The sequence below is a fragment of the Syngnathoides biaculeatus genome, chromosome 23 (assembly GCF_019802595.1).
Source record: "Syngnathoides biaculeatus isolate LvHL_M chromosome 23, ASM1980259v1, whole genome shotgun sequence".
Classification (NCBI taxonomy): domain Eukaryota; kingdom Metazoa; phylum Chordata; class Actinopteri; order Syngnathiformes; family Syngnathidae; genus Syngnathoides; species Syngnathoides biaculeatus.
Genome location: NC_084662.1, coordinates 18,719,580 through 18,741,864, shown reverse-complemented (window position 1 = coordinate 18,741,864; position 22,285 = coordinate 18,719,580). Strand labels below are relative to the sequence as shown.

Genomic DNA, 22,285 nt, shown 5'->3' with positions numbered 1-22,285 from the left:
TTTTATGTGGGAAAGGATGTACGTGGCAGGGTTGCCGTCTGAAGTAATGCAGTATATGCAGTGGGGACAGAGTCCTCCTTTGGTGATCCAGATTTGAGTGGGACAATGCATACAAATGAGACCATTCCTTCGATAATGGGGTGGCAAACAGAAAAAATAAAACATACTCGCAAAATCTGGGAGCCTAGTAGACGTGTAGACGAATTTAGGAAAACAATGTGCATAAATGGCAATTAAGCTCCACAGTAGTACAGTGATTCCTAACCCTAACCCGCAACAACAAGAAATGTGAATGCAGACCATCTTGTACATGTTGTAATCTGAGACCTGACAGAAGCGTTTTGGTAGCCTGCTGATGCATGAATGGATCGATGCTGTCACTCAGCCAACACTTCGGGTGGAAGGTGTTCCAAAGAAAAACAGAATGGAAAGAATGAAACTAGAAAGATGTTTTACTTTACTATAAATTCTCTCTCAACACATTTATCCCATGCAAGATTTTTGCATTAAAAAGTCTCCATGTTAATTAAGTTCCGGAATCATTTAGAAAGGTGTCGTCCTGGCTCTAATATTACAGTTCTTTGAGTCTAAGGTATATTGCTGAAGCTACTTGTTACCCTTTATTCTGTGTCTCTGCCTTTAATAAAGAACAGCAACCTAAAGAAAATAAAGTTAAAAATCTCAATTTAAACAGGCCATAACTGAAAGATACCTTATATGCCTTCTAGAAAGGGGACAGGTTGCTCTTCACACTATTGGAACAAATCGGTGAAGCCCCGCAGTGCATTGCTAATGTCACAATATACGGTAGGTATACCCCCCTCCCCCCGCTGTTCTGGTAGATTAATGAAAAGACTGTTTCACTTGGATTGAATATGGCAGACAATAATTGTCCAACTAATGAGAACGATCTCTTTAGTTTGACAAAATTAGTATTCAATCTGGTCATTTAAGAATGGACAAGGATGACCTTGTCAATAAAAATGGCGCTTGATATGGAGTGGTTCTGAAGGAAGCGTAGGAATAGATTTATCCTGTAAAACTGTTTGTTGGGAAGAGTCTAGTCCAAACAATTGTATAATTGTGGAATATAAAATTTCATGTTCAGATTTTCAATGCTTTTCTCTTCTTAAATTTCATGTGAACAGTTTTGAATGTTCATTTTGAAAGGTTATGGCTAACGGGAATCACATTAGTTCCAATTAGGAATTCAACCTACATTTAAAAAATATATATATAGTTCAGTACTATAGTGCAAAAGTGAAATCTCATTCTTGTCAGCTAAATCAGGAATAGTTTGATCATGGATATTTTAAATTCATGTGGAACTTGGCTAAGATTTTGGGTGTTTTTTTTTTTTTTTTTTTTTTTTTAAATGGGGAAAAATGTTTTCGCAGATGCCTAAAGAGCGCCATGTGTTGGTTTGTTTGCTAGCTTGCCACACAGACCTCACTGAGGTTTTATCATGGCACCAGAGTGCATCAAAATGGAGAAAAATAGGCCTGTGTGACAGGCTCCAGGTATTTTTTCAATTTGGGGATGATGAACACATTTGATGAACTGTGGTCCTGTCGAAAGATGGATTTTTGCCACCCTTGTTTATATAAACATCATAACACCACAACCATACTTTATTTTAATGATACCTTCAATTTGTCTGGCAATGTTCCGCATATTTTTTCCTCTTCTCGTTCTACACTCATCCATCCTCCTCTGCTTCACTTGTTTATTTGCTCACTGCTCTTCATTTTCCACTTTGAATGGAATCAGCTGCTCGTGCACATCTCAGCTAAATAACTTTCTTTGGCTACGGAATTTCTGAACTTTTCATTTATTCTTCAATCCCTATCCCTTATTCTCTATGCCCATTGCATTGATGTCAGATCCATATCCATATTTACTTTGTAAGAGATTTTACAGTATTTTCAATGCCACCTTGCTCCTCCTCTGATAATTTTCCAGTACCCACACGTCTAATTACCACAAGCCAAATCCAGTGAGAGTAACTTCACTATCCATCCAGTAGTGTGAAATGATAGAGGTTCTTGGAGACCTTCGACCGTGGTTGTGTCTTTGACAACGCTAATCATATTTGTCCTCTGAATATGAGCATGGATTTTAGAAATGGGCTGCTCGGTGTTTGAAAACAAAGACATTGTGAAAGAGTGTGCTGCAGTGTTTGCATGGAGATCAACACGCTTTCAAAAGGAACGTGTGTGTACGTAGCGTACTATGGGCCTCCTAGTTGGAATAAGCCTCTTATCCCCACAAATAACCAACACTCACACACACTTTCCTCAGGGAGGTTAGCGGCGCCCTACCCACTGTGAGCTTTAAAAACATGCCTAATTTCTGCCTCTGTTGGTCCAACAATTTCCTTGATTCAAAGATCTCTCCAAAAACATCATGCGAAAAGATCGTGTATCTAAAAGTAGGGAAGTGAAGTGTTATATAAGGAAATTGGAACCATCTCACTGAACAGGCCCTGCAGTAATGTGGGGTGTGACGAAAGTACACAAAATGGTGGAAGAGATGCATGTGAGAAAGCACTTATGAAGGTTGGGGGAAAGATACACCAATCCATATGCATGTCATTTATATACACAAAGTAAAAATATTGAATGAGTGAGGCTACATTAATTAGAGAAGGCGAATACTATCAATTAGTCGAGAGTAAAAATTGTACATAATATTAAAACGATCAAATGTGTATGCGTACACTGTCTAAATATTCTTTGAATGTTTTGGATTTTAAAATTTTATAAATTGGAATAAAGACGAGGGGGAGTCTACAAGTGAAGATTCCAATTTATTTCGACCTATATTCACAATTTCCTTTACCTTCAATACTTTTTTGGAGGCTCATTCATTCATTTTCCATACTACTTATCCTCACTAGGGTCACGGCCATGCTGGAGCCTATCCCAGTTATCTTCAACAACGTTGCGGGGTACACCCTCAACTGGTTTGCCAGCCATGCGGGGGACACTTGGACACCAACAAACGTTTACACTTGCACTCACACCTATGGGCAATTTAGAGACTTAATTAACCTACCATCCTTGTTTTTAGGAAGTGGTAGAAAATTCGAGTTCCCGGAGAAAACCCATACAGGCAGGGGAAGAACATGCAAACTCCACTGAGGCAGGGCCAAGAATTGAACCCGGGTCCTCAGAACTGGGAGGCAGGTTGATGTCATTCAATGGATGCTCTTTCGGACCCAGGCTCGAAGTGATGAATCCATACCCACACATATTTCGCAAACCTTTAAAAATGTTTTGCAGTGGTTCCTTTTCCAAAGCAAGAAATTGGATCACAGCTATTTGTCTAGACGGGCATTCAACAATATTGTCATTTACCAAACCGCTGACAGGAAGAGGACAAGCTTAAACAAGACTTTTTAAAAGTAAACCTTAAAAAAAAAATACTAATCGTAAACATTTACATTGATTAATTACTTTACCTGTCAACTTCAACGATACCAACTTGAAACCCCCCGCCTGTGCAGGGATGCAATTACTCCACACAATTATGGCTCACTTGCATTAGTTCCCCTGCTAAATTCAAGGTTCTTTGGTATTGCACAACAGTCTCAAAGTATTGTAGTCATTTTGAAATCGTCCTCAAAAACTCCTACTCCAGAGACTTTCAAACCCAATGAAGAGAGAGTAGAGCGTGACAGAAAATGAGAGAAAAGAGCATTTTCTGTCTCCATGTATTACTACGCTTCACTCATAATGGTCATATTTTCCACAGCATTAGTATCTCAGAGCTGAGAGAGTTTTTGAGTCCAATATTCAAGCTGACCTATTTCTTTGTGCCTCTCACCTATCAATGGCACATCAGTGGTGCTCTTTTCTTTGCATTCATAGTATTCATTCAATTTTGGCATGATGGTGGCTTGGTCATATATTTTAGAATTAAATCAAGACTGTAATATAAGTCTCAAAAGTAGGTTACTACTGTAATTTACAGTTTTTGCAGTACAATTTGATTTGTTGGATGGGTTGAAGGAAGGACACAATGTGCAGCTTGAGGATTTTCTGTCATCTTTTAAAAATACTTTATCTTACATTTTAGTGAATAAGGTATCAACTTTATTGCCAAATTCAGAGGTTGGCATCTATAAGTTTTTTCAATTTGGTGCTTATTCAATTTTGTAGGGCTTTGGCAGAGGTGTGTGCTTGCCTGATGTTTGTTTATTTTAAAACTGCAAAATAAAATTGAATAATTAGATTTGCAACCTATGATGAATCCACTTTAAATAAACCAATTAAGTGGAACTCAGCCCGAGTTCAAACAGATTCCTGTGACAAGCAATCAACAAATACCTCTGTCCTCTATTCCCTAACAGGGAGAACAGGCAGGCCCCGATCTAGTAACTATTTATCGAACAGCCCCAACACCCTGTGGCACCTGCTCCCTTCATGTTAAACACAGAGAACGTGAAGAATGAGTCGATGACGCTGCATCACAACATGTAATTACTCATGAGATGCTTTTACAAGGGATAAAGGAGAGAAAAGAATCAATCACTGACTGTATAATTACTATCACCGACTGTTCCGCAAAGGAGCTGTGGAAAAGAAAGACATTCCAATGCATTCAGGTGGAGAGAAAATGGGATTAAAAACACTTGAATGATTTGAAAGCTAGAACGTTACAAGACTTTGCAGTGCATTTCCATTTGAGGTCCAGCTGGCAAGCATTCATTAAACACTCTGAGCGGGCATTTAACAGAATATTGAGGGCGTTGGAAAACAACCACGGTGCATTGATTCAGCGGCACATTGAGATAATTAAGAAGGTGGTGGGAGTCAAATGGCGGTGATAAATGAATGGCCGCTGAAAGTGGAGCTGAGGAACATGGGCTTACAGTATTAGCAATTGAATGGGCGGGGGAGGTTTGTTGCTGTTTTTGCTTTTTGGCAATTGCCCAGCTATCATGCAAAACCTTCGGTGTCAGTGTGTTGGTTTGCAGCCCAATGGACCCAGGTTGAAGGGATTATTGAGAATTGTGTGACAAATGGTGTTAGAAGTCCAATGTATGCCCCCAGTTTGTTTCGTCTTTAGACAGGTGAGTCAAGACATGAGTGAAGCACAAGGTTAATTGGAATGGTTCGTTCCACGATGTTGTAAACTACTACCATGACAAAGAATGGGGCTCTATGGCGTCATTGTACAGGTTTATACCACGGGTTGAACAACTAAAGTTATTTTGTAGTCAATTATAATGTGGTAAAGAGTGATAAAGCATTGAAGTCAATTATTTCATGACTTCATCATTTACAGTATATTGTTTCAGCAAAGTAGTTGAAAATATTGAGGCTAATTGTTATTGTCATCCACAAATAGTTTATTTTTCTACTCTTGGACTCATCCCAATGTATGAAGCCAGTGTCCCTTTGCTGGCCAGACATTTTACCACTCCCCAGAATGTTATAGTCCAGTCCTCTGATAAAATGTCCGATTGGAACATGAGCTTCCTAAAACACGTAATAAAGACCAGTTGACTTCAAGCTTTAATTCACGATGTGGTGTGGTAATGTCGACTCATCGAGTAATTAGTTTAAACTCTGGTTTGTATCCAAATGAATGCCACACATCATGGACGAGTCTTGTGCTTCATGACTGTTCTGTAGACACAGTCACTAAACCATTCTATCTTTGTACGGTCGAAGAAAAGCAAAGGACAGCCAATGGCAAAAGAAAGTGAGACAGAAGGAATTAACATCACCTGCATGGCACTGAACCAAACTACAAATAGTGTGCCAGGTCACGCCAGGGGAGGATGAGACCCACTCGGTGGTGATGGCATGCAACTGGGAAATTGCTGTAGGCATGTGGCGATTACAGGCAGGGAGGAAAAAGGGATACAGTTCAGTTTGTTTACTCTTGGTCTCACATTAGGAGTTCTTTTCTTTCGCTCAATTCCCAACTTCAGTTTTTTTTTGAACTGTGTAAAAGTTACTAATCACGTAAAGCTTAGTTGTTTAGCACTCACTCTGACACTAATTAAATTCTGCTTCAGTTTGTTCAACATTTAATTTGAGGTGTACGTATATTAGCCTCAACAACGGAGGTTGTGCTTTCATTACTGTTTGCTAGTTAGAACATGATTATATTTTGGGAAAGATTCAGAAAAAGGTGCAAATAGAGGATTTTTCTTTCTCATTTTCGTCAAGATTGAAAAACTGGATATACTCCATCCCTCCATTCTTCTTCTGCTTATCTGCATTTGAGTTGTGGGCAGTCCGTACAAGGAAGCCAAGACTTCCCTCTCCCCAGGCTCCTTTTCAAGGATTACGGGTAGGCCAACATAGGGGCACCAAGGAATTACTGGGCTGAGACATACTGTATTCTGTGCAGTATGATTTCTGTTTGCTCAATTGGGCACCCCAAGAAGACAAGACCAAGAAGATGTCGATAAACCATCTTCATTAGACCCTCAAGTCACCTCAACTGGCTCAACAAGAGCATCAGTCAACTGCATTGTATTTCAAGTTTATTATATACTACATTATTGTTTACCTCTGTGTTTTAGATGTTTGGTGATGTCGTTGATGACATGCAAATTGTTCACCCGGGGGTTGTGGTTTGTGTCAGTAAATGTACACAGTGGTGTGGGAGATTGGCCAATTAAAATCAACAAAAGTAAAAATAAATAAATAAATGAATGACTAAATAAATAAATAAATGGGTAAATAAATACATAAATAAATAAATAAAACCAGATACTAAATCTAAATTGAGCACTTGGACCTGCAATGTAAATGTAGTCTCACGGTAAACCCACATTCCTCTAAGAAACAAAAGACATTTTGACAGGATGAGAGAGATCTGTGAAGGCTTTCAATTAGGTGCTGATCCCAAGTATGATTACTCGACCTTAGTAGATGCATGTCCCTGATTGTCTTCATTTTCTCATCTCACACTCTGCTGGCCTCAACTGCTGCTTGGGTGTCTTCCCAGTGGGTCTAAGCTATGACTAATGACTCGTAAAAAGAAGAAAGACAATGACTTTATCCCTGATTACACATATACTGTACTGTACAAGATCCCAGATCAGAGGCATGTGTCATCATCCTACATCTCTGGCCATCTTTGGTGAGTGTCCGTAAATCAGGACAGAAACACAACTTGACTGCTAGTTTCATCAGGGCATCCATTTTGGGTACAAAAGATCCTGGCACATCTCTGTTGTGATTTCTCAAGCGTCGTACAGGCAAAAACAGTTTGGTGACTGGACATAATCAACAAAGATTCATGTGTGTTTAATGAGCTAATCACAATGATTTCCCAACTCAATTTGATGGTTTGTTTAATAGAAACGCAACATATCCTCATCCCCCACTTCCCTCTCAGTTTTACCCAACTAGCAAGCTGAGCAGAAATTCAGTGTTAACAATAGGAAAGCCAGAGCCCTTCAATGGAGTGTATTCAATTTGATGATTTTTGTATTCTTCTGTGGTCATGCTACTTCTATTAAGATCGAGGCAGATAGGAACTTTATCTGGCCAAAAGGCCACCTGCTATCTCCTGGCTTGCTCGCAATCTAAACATATCAGTCCCAATGCTGAAATGATTTGGTTATATGTTGCTTTGTCAATGCTTGGAGAGAGAAAAAAAAAAGACATACAGCAAGATCTAATTACATGCTAATATTGGTACCCTTTATTTAAATAGACAGGTGGTGTCCAGTGATTTAGAAATTAGAGCACTCCACTGAGCCATGGTGAAATGACCATATACTCTATAAAGTAAACAGTACCTGAAGGAAAGTGCTCATTGATCGGCCAGTTGTCCACTTGTAAGGTGGCATTGCCTCCATTCCTGGTGAATCGAACCAAATGGTATTTGCCATCATTTACCGCTGTGGTCAGCTCCTTAACGCTGATGTCCACTGTCCCAATGTTGAAGGTCACGCCGACTTTTCCTTGCTCCTGGAGAAGAAACAAAGAGGGAAATGAAATCTTGCCAAATATGACACTTTGTAGTCGATAAATTTGTCTGCTAGACTGCAGTAATGCAATTAATACCTTTTAGAAATCTTGTACAATCTTAGCTCCATGCCCTAAAATGGCTAACCCTAAATTAATTGTAATTATTGCACTAAAAATAAAACTTAAAATACTTTTGAGGTCACACAGGCTTCTAATAAGAATAGCATTCATTGATACTGAAATACATTTTAGTGGTTGAAAATATTGGCGGAGCAGCCTGAAAGTTTCCCATGTTGTGATAGTGCTAGCGTCGATGTTGTCATGTCCCTGCTGTCCAGTCCTGGCTGGGCGTGGCCAGCTGATTAGGAGGCCAACACCTGGGCCTCATACGGTCTGATGAACTCCGGTGTGTATATATAGGACACTTGGGACGACTGGTCCTTCACCAGATCGTTGCCACTGATGCCTGGTTCCCGCACTTCTAAACTCCTGACTCCAACCTCCCGTTTACCGACCTACGCCTGTCTACCCACTCTTCCCGTAATCCTGCCGATTCTGACCCTTCTACTTGTTTGGACAGACTCACTGATCTCTGATACTGGAACGAATATAGGCATATTCCGCACCGCTTCTCCACAACCTGAGTTTTGCTTTTGGGTCTGCTCCAGAGCCTCGTTCGTGACAGATGTTCATTTTTGTGCAGTTTGTGAACAAACTAGTATAAACAATTTGTACATAATAGTAAAACAATGTTTATGTCAACTATGCAGCTTTATGTTAGCTATGTATTTTGCTTAGGAATATTTCCGACAGTCGTATTTTATTTTGAACAACGCCCTGACAGATAATTACATTTAGGGAGCAAACAACAGCAATAAATAAATAATGGCATTATAAAGGAAAACAAAAACAAATCTACACCTCAATATTTGCTAAGATAATGCTCTATTTACTGTTTATTTATCTAGTAATCATTCATTATGAGCATATTCAGATATCCTCTAGGGATTTGAACGTTGAACGTTGAACGTTATGTGGTGCTATGGCAGGTTACTCTGAAAACCTGAGGACTGTCTTGTTTCCTTCATCGTCTTGTTGATGAAAATAGACTGCCAGCATTGATTGTAAAGAGTAATGCTCTCAGCAAGGAAGAATATCTTCTGTGCTCCTGACAATCTGTATGAATACTCAGAGTTTAGTTTGCTCCAAAGGAAAGAAAAAAGATCCACTGTATATCATATCTGTGAATTTATACCTGCCTGTCTTTATCTTACTACAGTTACCTTGAAGTTATTCATTTTCTTGGGCTGTCAAGTGTGTTTTCGTTGTGCGACCTTGCAGATTCAGGTAAAAGTGTTAGTAGTTGTTAGAAAAATATCTAATAAATGCAGGTGATGATTGGGAACAGCCTGATTTCTGTGCCATTTGTTTTAATCCCCTGCTGGGAATCTGTGTTTAATTGCTTCCTTTTGGAAGTCAGAAGCAGAGGGACTGATTCTCATGACAAAATAAAAATTACAAAGGCTTGGAATAAGGGCAGACACACTTTGTTAACTGATCCATGGGGACACTGTCTCAAAGTGGCTGATTGTCACCAAGCAGACCCCGACAATATTAAATTGTACTATAGGTACTCCTCCCAATTTAAAATAACTTAACACTTAAACCCGCTGACCTCTATTTAATGTTGAATTATCTTTGGTATTACAAGAGCATTTAATAAGGGTAACATTTAAGATATTTAATCATTAGCGACCATTAGGTTTTATCTGCTCTTATATCATTGTCTAATATGAGATGAAAACCCTGTAGCAGACGATAATAAAGGAAGTTAATCAATTGACATCATTAAACTATTTAAATTTGGTTTACACCCAAAAAAGTAAGAGCCCTAAGCTTTTTCTTTTTTTTTTTTTTTTACTTCTGAAGTGTATAATGGCTGAAAAGTGTTTTTAAGGGGCTGTGATGTGAGTCCATCAAAAGTGTTTATTTTTAGGCATAGATAATGGGATTTTAAGTAGACTTGAATGAAGAAACTAGGAAAATAGAAGAAACAAGCACTGCATTTTCCTTGTTTCTTTAGAGTCACAATACTGCAAATGTAGTTGCAGACCTGCAGCAGTCCCTTTAATACCACCATTGTACTTAAAATCTAAATGTTATAAACTGTATTTATGAAGGGGAAGGTGGTAGGGCATTACAGACTCACAACCCTATAGCAAGACATGGCAGCTTTTTTCTCCCCCTGCAACAATGTCCATCTTGGATAATAATGGAAAAGAAATGTCAGCAAAGACATAAGAAAGGCTCAGAGTGGTGAATTTAAGGTTTCTGTCAGTGAGGTTGTTAAATGGGTACTTAATTTGTTAAGTTGTTATAACTTCAATAACAGACCCATGTACATAATAAAAGTGGATTGTGCTCAAAGGGAAATCAGAGTTTTTGCACCTGGATAATGCGCACTTAAATGTAAATGCAATTTGATAAGTAGATATTGTGTTTGTGGAAGATAACGACTGCACATTGTCCACTTCATTTTGACCTCTTTAAATAATGCATTCTCCTTTTTTTCTGTAGATGAACACCATATATTTGTTTCAAGTATCTCAGTGGGCTGTCAAAATCCATGTAAAATATAGGGTAGAAAGTTTTGGAGAAAAGAAATAAATCGGTCAAGACAAAAGATGGAATGCACTGATCTTGTGTTAACAAAACAGAAAAACTTGCATCATGAAGATGAAGATTTCAATGTAAAATAATGTGGGTTTCAAGAAACATATCTTTATCAAAGATCTTCTTCTTCTTTTCCTTTCGGCTTGTCCCATTAGGGGTTGCCATATCGTGTCATCTTTTTCCATCTAAGCCCATCTCGTGCATCCTCCTCTCTAACACCCACTGTCTTCATGTCCTCCCTCACAACATCCATAAACCTTTTCTTTGGTCTTGCTCTTGCTCTTTTGCCTGGCAGCTCCATCTTTAGCACCCTTCTAACAACATACAGACTCTCTTGCCTCTGAACATGTCCAAACCATCGAAGTCTGCTCTCTCTAAAATTGTCGCCAAAACGTCACATCTCATCGCTGTTCTGCTGCCCTCATAAATGTCCTGTACTATTCTCAAGATGCTATCCACCATTACAAGTTGAGAAAAAAATAGCTTGTTTATTTATTGTTAAATCAAAAATGGAAGGCATTAATGCAAGAGCTGCATGTTCTTGTTCATAGACAGTCATTCCCAAGATGTCCACTTTTTAAAAAAAATATATGGTGCATTCAACAATGGGTATGACCAGACATATTCCTATTTCTGGTTCTGTAGAAGTGTGATTATGCACTTTTGTGATTAGAAAGCAATCATGTTGTCATTTTGTCTTGAAGCAAAAAATGAAGTTGAGGTTGACGGTTACAATAATACAGGGTCTACCTTTGTAGTGCCCAAACAGGGTGTGGAAGAACGTTAAATAGTAAGTAGAAGTGCATGGACAGATCCTAACAAGATGTAAACACTAAAACAGTTGGAAGTGAATTGTGAGATGTTTTCTAGGCTGGGAAAGTATCATCACAATATGTTTCCAAATGCATCCTCTCATTTGGTTCACTTATGTCGTGGCTGTAAGCTTCTGTATTGTTCAATGCAAGTGTACCAAAGCCACATCACTTACAGTACAGTACAAACAAAAATTACCAAGATATATCATTAGTTATACAGCCAATAACATATAAAAATTGCAGCCCTGAGTTTCCATTGCAGATACCCCCCCCCCGGGACAGAAGGAAATATATGCTGTCGTGCAGAGTTCCTTCTGTCCTTCCCACCCACTCTGTGGTCTGGAGGCCCATTCCACGTTTCTGCACTCCTACACTGCACCAATGTTTGATTGACAGATCCAATTATGCTTTTTTATTGGGCCATTGGGAGCACGGTGGCCCAGCTCTTCATTGTCTGGAGAGCGATGGCTTTTTGTTCTGTTTAGTGAAAAAAAATGATGGCCACACTTAAGGCGTACACAACATCACGCAAGGACATATAATGAGATTGCAAACAGACATTAGCCTTCCTAATGTTGAAGGAAGAACTGGTAAAATGACAAGAGACATGGGGGGAAAGAGGAAAGTTTTTGCTTTGATAAATTCTAAATAACGATAATGACACAAGCAGATATTTTTTTTTGTATTGAATGTCAAATGTATCTAATGTTGTGACCACTCTGTATTTGTATGAGCTTGTTGTACTCTGTGTAACAAACACTGACACATGTAATTCCAGTGAGTAAATCCGACATCCGACTGATTTGAGCTGGCTCTGACTTGTTGGCGTAAGAAGCCTCTGTGGTCCCACGTGACCCGACACACACTGTCATCAGTAATCAGGCCCAGCGCGATCCAATTCAATGGCGATCAATGCCTCCGACACATGGAGTGCCGTGGGCGGAGTGAGAAAGAGAGGATCAGTTAAAGCAGCGCTGGCCGATCCTTCAGACAGCTATCTCAGCTTTTAGAAGGCAGCCAGTGCACAGAGATGAGCTGCACACAATAGACTCCATCCCCAGCTCGCTGAATGGTCCTCTTGCAAAGCCCCAGACCCCGACGCACAACTGATAAGCTGTTTTTGTGGAGGTGAAAAGCTGACAACACGAAGAAGAAATGATCGCTACGTACCGAATATCCTCAAGGAGAAGATGCGATGATGGACTTTAAGGTAAAAAAGATTATCAACGATGGAGTATTCCCCCCCCCCCCCAAAAAAAAAGAAAAAAAAGTGGTATTGCATTGCAATCAAACCTTGATTGAAATCTGGTACAAGTTGTAGCGGGATGACTCCAGCAGATCTATATTAGGTCTCCGGTGGCAGGAAGGAAGATGTGATATCAACAATGTGAACGTTCAAATGTCCCAGGAGGAGAAGTTTGGGTTTCACATCCAGTCTTTCTTTTGACGGAACCACCCAAGTAAGCTTGTGTGTTTAAGGGCCATCATAATCAGATAATGCGGACGGTGGAAGTCCAACCAATAGATTGTATAAGATCAGATATGGTGCAGCGCAGTTAGATGCGCCTGGCCTTTAGAGTGCTAAAGCTATTCATCTTAACTAATTGACAGAGGGACTGTGCAGTCATTTGGTCATGTGCCCGCATGCCAGATATTTGCACAAAGGGTAGTGTGCAGTCTTGTGTGCTCCCCTATACACTGTGCAGGGTGTGTTAGCAACTGTACAGACATAGTAGTTTTACAATAACAGCATTTTGGTTTACATCCTTGAGTTGTTAAAAAAAAAAAAAAAAAAAATAGACGAAAGTGAAAACCCTATTTTACAACAAGAGCTCGTATTTTTTCAGAGATTCAACATACAGCATTCAAAAATGTCTGAAGAACGGGGAAACATTTAACTATGAAAATATTTTCAGTTACAGGATTTCAATTCATTGTAGCAGCCATCCATCCATCCTTTCATTTCCTGAGCCAATGATCCTCACAAGGGTCATGGGAGTGCTGGAGCTAAGTGCCTGGAGAAAACCCACACAGGCACGAGGAGAACATGCAAATCCACACAGGCAGGGCCAGGGACTTTGAACCTTGGTCATCAGAACTACGAAGCAACGGTTGAACCGATTGCTCCAACGTGCTGCCCTGTAGCATCCATTCTAAATTAACTCTAAAGAATGTAAAGTCTTAAGTAGCAATTTAGAAGGACAAATATGCCATACCCACATTGATTTATTCAAAGCCCAAATTAATGCATTTCATCGAGTGTTCTTAAAATAAAAGGTCATAATATCAAGGTAGTCAAGGTAAATTATTCAGATTAACATACGCCAATCATATGTTGAAGGTATGACAGTGATTGAGTCTCTCTAACATTTATTCAGACACTGTTAATTTTCTGCAGAGCAGCAGAATTTGATGAGAGGACAGAAGGCACCCAGGTAGTACTACCTCTTAAATATTGACCACAGCTAAAAGAACTGTGAGGTACAACACAAGTTATATTTCACACCTGAAGGCGCCTAGAACTTCCTCAAGTGAGCGGGAAGGAAATGGCTTCCACTTGGCTTTACTTAGTGCTACTTTTAGGTAACCTTCTCGGTGCAATACCGTCAGCGCTCTGGAGTGCCAGCTTGCGTTAGTTAAGATTGAGGGGCGAGAATTACTGCATTTTTAATACAAACAAGAAGCACGACTGGAGAAGGTAATGGGTTTGACTCCTGCACTCGGGCTCAATGTCAAAGTGGGAGGCTCGCACTTTGATCCTCCGCCACACAATATGAATCACACAGGGTCAGCCTTATCAATTATTTACAGCCATTCTCTCTCCATTTCCTGTTTGTCTGCTCTTGTGGTTGTAACTTGCTCTGACACTAATGGGAGACCGCCTGGTGAAAACATTTATCAGTGTTAACGCAGAGTCCTCTCCAGCGCTACATTATCACTCTCAGCCTTTTGGAACATTCCAGTAGCGACTGTGCGCCGATCTTAATCCGCATTAACTTACTTTACCGTACGTGTCCTGGCTGCAAGTGAAGTCCTTGGAGAAACTTTACTTGTGAAAACTGCCAAAGAGCTCAAGTGCAATTTACTTCATCTGACAATTTTTGTCCTTTACACCCATGTTTTTTTTTCTCCTCAGGTTTATTTCCTTCTAGGCTCCCTCATAATCAACCTTTATAAGCGTGGATTACATTTTATACACTAGTAAATTGTGCAGACTATCTTCATGGGCCCATAAACGTTTGAGCACATTCTTAGTTAAATGTAACTTTTTTTCATAATGATCATCATCCTTTCTATTAGAGCCTTGACAGCAAAGGACCATACTTGTCACCACACACAACTGTAATTAGCATCCAATCAATAATTCAAGATTTTTAGCAATATACTTGGATTACATTTTCCAAATTTTGGTTCCAATGATATTTGTTTTACACTCGAGCTAAAATGCAAACAGGGGTTAGTGACAGAACTTGCAACCTCCTGCATGAATAATGGAGTGAGGTGATGCTTAAGTAATTGAAGAAATACTGTTTAAATGTGTCTTTTCTAATTTTTCTGTATCATTGAGCACTTTCATCATACATTCAGAAAAAAATGCACTTCATTTAGCAGAAAATGCCAATTATTTTGGGTACCACAGATTTTTTTTAAGCTGATCCCTACCCCCTCCAACTGAAAACAAAAGATAAGAGCTATTTCTCATAAGATTTTCTATCCATATTGGTTATAAGAACTCATGCAGTTGAATTTGATTTGTTTTTTTTTTATAGTCTTCTAAGGGGAAATTCAACTCGTGATCCAATGTATAATTTGAGTTTCACACTACACATACAACAACATCAAGCTGCTGTTTTTACAAAATTGTTTACAGTAGGACTCAGGAGTCCGAACGCTCCCCCCCACCCAGGCGCCTCCACTCCATACCCCAAGTTAATACAGGCTGGGCTTGAATCACCGGAAAATTAAATCTTCTTCAAAATGATGCTGTATTAATGCATTGTCAAATTTCTAAATAATGTTTTGATAACATTAAAAATAATACACAGGGAATGAATGGAAATTTGGATTACATTTAACCCCAATAAAATGTATTAATTGTAGCACAGCTCGTGTAGTCTTTAAATACCAATTCAACTGCTCTTTTCACAAACTTCTTGGGAAAAACCAATGAACAAGATTTGTGCTAGATCGCATAATATGCTTGCAAAGTCCTTTAGGGAGGCAGCTAATAAAATTGGAAGCACTTGGTTCAACAACTTTCTATTTGGCAGGCTCAAGATCAAGTGAACACAAAATAAATCAAACACGGCCCCTGATTCATGCTCTCCTCCCCTAATTTTTCTAAAATAAATTTGAGTGGTTGTTTTAGGAAATGGTGCCTTTTGTGTATTTGTTGAATCAAAGAGACATATGCACAACATGAGCAGAATTACAATGTGCTGCTGCAACACATTTTATTTATTTATTTATTTATTTAAATCTGCTGCACTGAAATAAACACATGGGTCATATGCAGATGAAATTGATTTTGGTAAAAATCTGGAAAAAAAAATTTTTTGTTTGTTGCTGTATGACTGAACAAAGCAAACAAAAAGGGACCTCGTGGGTCCTCTGAAGTCAGCTGTACACTGAACGACGTGGCTGAACAGCAGCGTTGGGTGGCGCTCTGAAACATTTTGGTAACACAAGGCTGGTGCAGAATTGTCTGAGATCAAAAAGACTATGCTGCATCTCTCCTGCTGGGGTGTCACACACGAAGGAACGAGGCAAACAATGAGAAGAGACAATAAGAAAGGGAACGTAATGTGTCTCTGGGAAAGATTATGATAGGGGGGAAGAGTCCTCAGAGGTGACAAGGGGGAATAATCTAGAGAGGATTGAAGCATGAGACGCTCCACCGCCTTTAAACCTTTTTTTTTTTTTTTTTTTTTTTTACATTTTCTTCTGTTCTCTATCCCGCTGGAGATGAGATTCATCTTATTTTGATTTGAGATTCATTTACTTGAAAGCTTTCTGTGATAACGTCAATTTGTGGATCCATTTGTATTAAGCAATGGAGACATCCATTGCTGCTGTTCATGTTCACATTATTCACACACAAATAAATTCAACTTTGAAGGCTATGTATTGTAACTCCATACAAGGCTGAACTAAATTGCCACAGTGTTCTGTGTGAGTTAAGGAAAAAGCACAAAAAGAGCATGCTCATAAGATCTTATGAAAGTCAACCATTACAAAAAAAAAAGGGGGGGGGGTTACCTGCAGATGGGACTCCTTTTGTTACTTCCACATACTCAAGTATTCACACATGACTGAATGGTGGTGTATTGTCATCTTACTATGCCTCTATCTGAGACTTGCCACCTAAGCACACACCTCTTTGCAAGTTTGCCTCCACATCACAGGCCCAGTGTGTCATCAAAGTGAGTACATCATTTGCAGTTTTTCTATACTCTGGTTCATCTTTTTTTATACACTTTATGATCGTAAGGAATGTTAAAACAATGAATCTCCTTCATCAAAATGCGTAGTCTTGGATGCGTTACATGTACAATTACCTGTACCTGTAAATACAAGTTGACACCAGAATGTGATTGTGAAAAAAGCAATAAGAAAACATAAAATGTTGACAAATACTATTATTATTGTTGTTGTTATATAGCATCCTCATGGCCAGCTCGTCCTTTCTGGGCTTAGGAGAGCATAATAAATGTTTAATTATAGTCTGTATGTACAAGTCCACTTGTATATGTCTTTCATTGTTCCAGTGCTTTTAAAAAGTCCCATCAAAATCCATCCATCCATTTTCTTCACCGCTTATCCTCACGAGAGTCGTGGGGAGTGCTGGAGCCTATCCCACCTGTCAACGGGCAGGAACACCCTGAACTGATTGCCAGCCAATTGCAGGGCACATTGAGACAAACAGCCGCACTCACAATCACACCAAGGTGCAATTTAGAGTGTCCAATTAATGTTGCATGCTTTTGGAATGTGGGAGGAAACCGGAGTGCCCAGAGGAAACCTACACACGCACGGGGAGAACATGCAAACTCCATATAGGCAGGTCGAGGACTGAACCGGGGACCTCAGAACTGTGAGGCCAACGCTTTACCAGCTGATCCACCATGGCGCCCTTCATCAAAATTAAATTTAAAAACATAATATTAACAGAGGATTTTCAGACAACCATTATCGCTGTGTAAAGCTGTCAATGCATTTTGTGATCTTCATCGTTGCCTTCCTCATCTCATTGCACTGAAGGAAACCTAATGTGTAGTATGGCTGAACATCTACATGGATGGAAAGCAGCAGCGGAGTCAAACTCCTTTCGTATCTCCTGCGACATGTGCTCAGACGTCAAGCTGAGCACCAATGTGCCATCGCTGTGCGATTGGTGGTCGTGTCAGCATGACGCTGGTCAGCGGGCCAACTTACGTATCGCTTTGCATCTATTTACCTTATTTCATATTCATAAAGGCATCCCAAGCTTGAGAGCTGTATTCAAGTCAACTTTCTGATTACGCGTTTAGAAGTGCACCACCATTACTTAGGTTTCCTGCTCTTTTTCTCCTCCTGTTCAGCGTATATATGCTACCCTTGGGTCAAATTTTTCAGAACTTTAATGATGATTATCATAGCTATGCAGATGACACAGTTATATGGAGCAGTGTCTACAGATGACTATAGTTCAATTGAGATGTCTTTGTCTCATGAGCCAAAATTTTCTCCAACTAAACCACAACAAAACTGAGATAAAAAAAATTTGCAATAAAGAAAAGAGGATTGCTGTTAGTAAATACCCTGGCTCACTATCTTTAAAAAGCAAAGACCAAGTCCAAAACCTTGGTATTCTGATAGATTCCGACCTGACTTTCAACAGTCATATCAAATGAATCACAAGAAGAACATATCTAGTGTGAAGTCTTGTATGAGTCAAGCAGACCAGGAAAAAATCCTCCATGCTTTCATCTCAAGTAGACTTGACTACTATAATGGTCTTCTGACTAGACTCCCTAAAAAGAGCATTAAACAGCTACAGCTCGTTCAGAATGCTGCAACTCAGGTTCTGACCAGAACAAAGAGGTCAGAGCATATAGCACTAATTCCAAAGTCTTTACACTGGCTTCCAGTAAGCTTTAGAAAGGATTTTAAAGTTCTGCTACTGGTCTATGAATCACTAAATGGTTTACATCCTGAATACATGAAAGAAAGGCTTACGGAATGCAAACCCAAAACAGCTCTGAGATCGACAGACTCGTGTCAAATAGTAGAGCGCAGAGTCCAAGGCAAAAAATGGTGAAGCAACATTTAGCTATTATGCTGCACGCAAATGGAATAAATTGCCAATGGAGGTGACGGCAGCCAGTGTGAATGTTTTTAAATCCAGGTTAAAAAAATTTTCCTAATGCATTTTAGAGTATTTCCACTTTTCAATATTTCTTGCACTGTACACCGTTTTAATTTTATTTTCATTTTTACTTTTTAATTATTTTAAATTATTTCATTACTGATTTTAAATGTTTTATTTCTTTGTATTCAAATGCTTTTTATTATGTAAAGCACATTGGGTTACCGTGTGTATGAAATGCGCCATACAACTTGCTTTGTTTATCTGCTATTGAAAAGGATTGGTTCATTTAATGCATTTTTAGGGGTGAAGACAATACCAAAGAAATAGTCAAGAGTGGTTGACACTACATTACATAGGAGAAGTCGGGCTATCACAGCCCCTGCTGCTTAACAGTGTGGTGCATCTCAACAGTTGTTTAAATATGTCACTCCTGTTTAGAATTACGTCCACGGAAGTTTGAAAACAGTTGAAAAGACAGCATATAAAAAACAGACATGCTTATAAACTATGATTTATAAAAATAATCACGGTAGAAAAGACAGAAAAGATCGCAGTCAACTGGAGACAAAAAAAATGCTGACCTGTTAGTAGGAGATGGACAACAAACAAGAATACATATGTATGTATAAGAAGAAGAATGCATATGTTAACAGCGATTGAGTATGTAAATGACACCTCTAATAACAGAATCAATGGGAGAATGTAGGTCGCTCTGTTCCTTTTAATTCAAAGAACATGGAGGCAAGTGACCTGTTTCATGATTATGTTAGACACTTTCAGGGCAAGCTGTCACCAAACTATATCTCCTCTAAATTTCCACTGTTCAAACTATGATGGAAAAAAGGTTTTATTCATGCAGCCTGAAATAAAATTCTTGCATTCCAGTCTCTTAACATTGTTCCGGGGTATGCTTTTCCTTGCTTGTCAATTATTCTTCCAGATTATTTTTCTCCTTGCTGTGGCGTAAAAGGAATTACTTGTCATGAAATTAATTGGTTCAACAGTAATAAGGCAGCAGGCATTTTTAAAGGCAATTTCTTTGTTCATAAAATGAAAGCGCAGGAAGATAAGTGCATATCACGAGGCTAAGCAGATAGTGCTCGTTGTTGCTTGGCTCAATCCCAGTGAACAAGGAAGCCTGCAAAGAGGAGGCATGAAATGTGATTGCAGTGAAAGTAGATGCCCATGTCATTACGAATGGCATTAATGCTAAATCAAGCGTTACAAGTGATTGATTGTAGCGATGTCGCATATGTTGGCAACTGTGTACATGCATTTAATCTGTGCAAGCAGGGTGGAGTGCAAAATAATCAAACAAGAATTTAAGCAATAGTGATACAAATAAGCATAGTATTCTGTTCATTACTGGATGATATAGTGAGTGAGTAAAAAAACGCTTAATGAAACAGTGGGAGTTTTTTTTTTTTTTTTTAAATGTCACAGTGGATCTTAAGGTCTTTCTCAGGTCAGAGCAATACAAAGTGCTGCTTGGACCAGCAAGTTAACAAATTATGATTGATGTTGACTTTCCATCTCTAAACATTCCATGTGTAATATTCATAGACCTGCTGTTAAAAAAAGAGTTTTATGGATAACAAACAGGTATCCTGAATGGTTAGGAATATAGACATTGGGTAAATAATGATCAATGTCCTTCTCTAGGTAAAATTTAATATTTTAAAATGGGGAGATGGGCCAGGCCATCCATAACCAAACCAAAGCCAATTCATTTGTATCGTGCATTTCATACACTAGGTAACTCAATGCGCAGTTTACACGATTAAAAGCCTTCAGCCCCCCAAAAAATGCTAAATTTTCTCTGCCTTGGTCGGCTTATTTCACTTCTTTACTGCCAAACCCTCCTAGTTTGATTGTTTTATATGGTATCTGGAATTGTGTGTATGCCTTCAAGGGCATGAGCAGTGTAACGGAAAATCTGATAGATGCTGTTTCCATAAATTGTGGCCCGCAGCAGCTCATTAAGTTTGTAATGTTCTTGTGTTGCCGCAAGTTCAATAATGACTGAAAGTGCATTGGCAACTCACGTCATCCTCGACCACTTCTGAGCGCATCACAATTGTATTAGTAAATACAATAGCTGCTGGATAAAGATAGTTAATTGTCAAGATGAAACATCTCAGTGCTTAACAAGCGCCATGAATGTTACATCACAATATTATAATTGAACAGCAGCTGAAACAAGTATTTAACATAATTTTTCTTACTAAATATACATTCAAAGGTGCTATTGACCTGACATTTTCACCTGATGTTGGGAACAACCCAAGTCATCCATACATAGAAAGTCAAACAAATATGTTCATTAAACAAATTAAGTTGTTTAAAAATATGAAATCACATAGGGAAAAGTATTGAACACATGAAAAAAGGAAGGTGCAAAAAGGCATGGAAGGCCAAGACAACACCTAAAATCCATCAGTATTCAAACAGCAATTCAGTCCCTTGTCAATGCAAATGATTATTAATTGGTACAGTCAATTATATCTCATGATGGGTCAGTGCAATGCAAACTAATTGTTCCAAAACATAACAATGGCATTGGTTACAGCTGCACATATAAGCTTCTGAACGATCCAGTGAGCATGGTTGGAGCTGTAATACTTGAGTGCAAAGCCAATTATACCACCATGAAATTGCAAATGCTCCTCACAGGATTTATGTCAGAGGAGCGCAAAGAATAATCAGAAGAGCCAAGGACCACCTGTGGAGTTGTTCAAAAAGGGCTGGAATTACTAGGTACTATTGTCACAAGGAAAAAGTGACCAATGTACTATAGCCTGTATGCACACCCCCCCACTCAAGACCCCATTGCTGGAAAAAAAAGCATGTCAAAGCTTGTTGAAAGTTTGCTGAACAACATTTGGACAAGTCAGTTAAATACTGGGAGAATATAATCTGGTCGCATGAGAGCAAAATTGGGCTATTTAGATGTCAAATTGTGCATCACATTTGGAAGAGAAATGGCACTGTACATCATCCCAAAAACACCATACCAACAGTGAAGTTCGCAGGTGGGAACATGATGCTTTTCAGCAAATGTAGTTGAACATCACATTATTGAAGAGAGGATGAATGGGAAAATGTTGCCATCTACGATGATGATGAAAATAAAAAAAAAAAACATTTTAGCAGAAATGCCAAGAAAACTCAACTGGTTAAAAAAAAAAAAAAAAACTGCCGAAATGGGCGAGCCAATCACCTGATTTGAATCCCATTGTAATTCTATGGGCAAAGAAGCCTGCAGAACCTTCAAGTTTTGAAGACTGCTTGTGTGGAGGAATGGGCTCACCAGAGCAATGCATGTGAACGGTTTTATGAAGCAGAAGGCGTCTTGAAGCTGTCATTTCAAACAAAGGCTTTTGTACAATGTATGAAATAAATACCACTTGGTGTGTTCAATACTTCCTGTCATTTCACATTATTACACACAATTACTCATATTTTGTATGGATTGAAATGGTGAAATTTTCATCACTCGCACC

General features: G+C 39.0%; 1 protein-coding gene across 4 annotated transcripts in view; it reads right to left on the bottom strand.

Moving 5' to 3' along the window:
• LOC133496188 (neurexin-3b-like) overlaps positions 1–22,285 on the bottom strand; it is a 246,715-nt gene that overhangs the window by 27,734 nt on the left and 196,696 nt on the right. For all 4 annotated transcript variants that reach the window (XM_061811438.1, XM_061811439.1, XM_061811440.1 and 1 more), the window contains one exon: positions 7,772–7,943. In XM_061811438.1, coding sequence (XP_061667422.1) covers positions 7,772–7,943 — 172 coding nt within the window. The remainder of the gene's footprint in view (positions 1–7,771; positions 7,944–22,285) is intronic.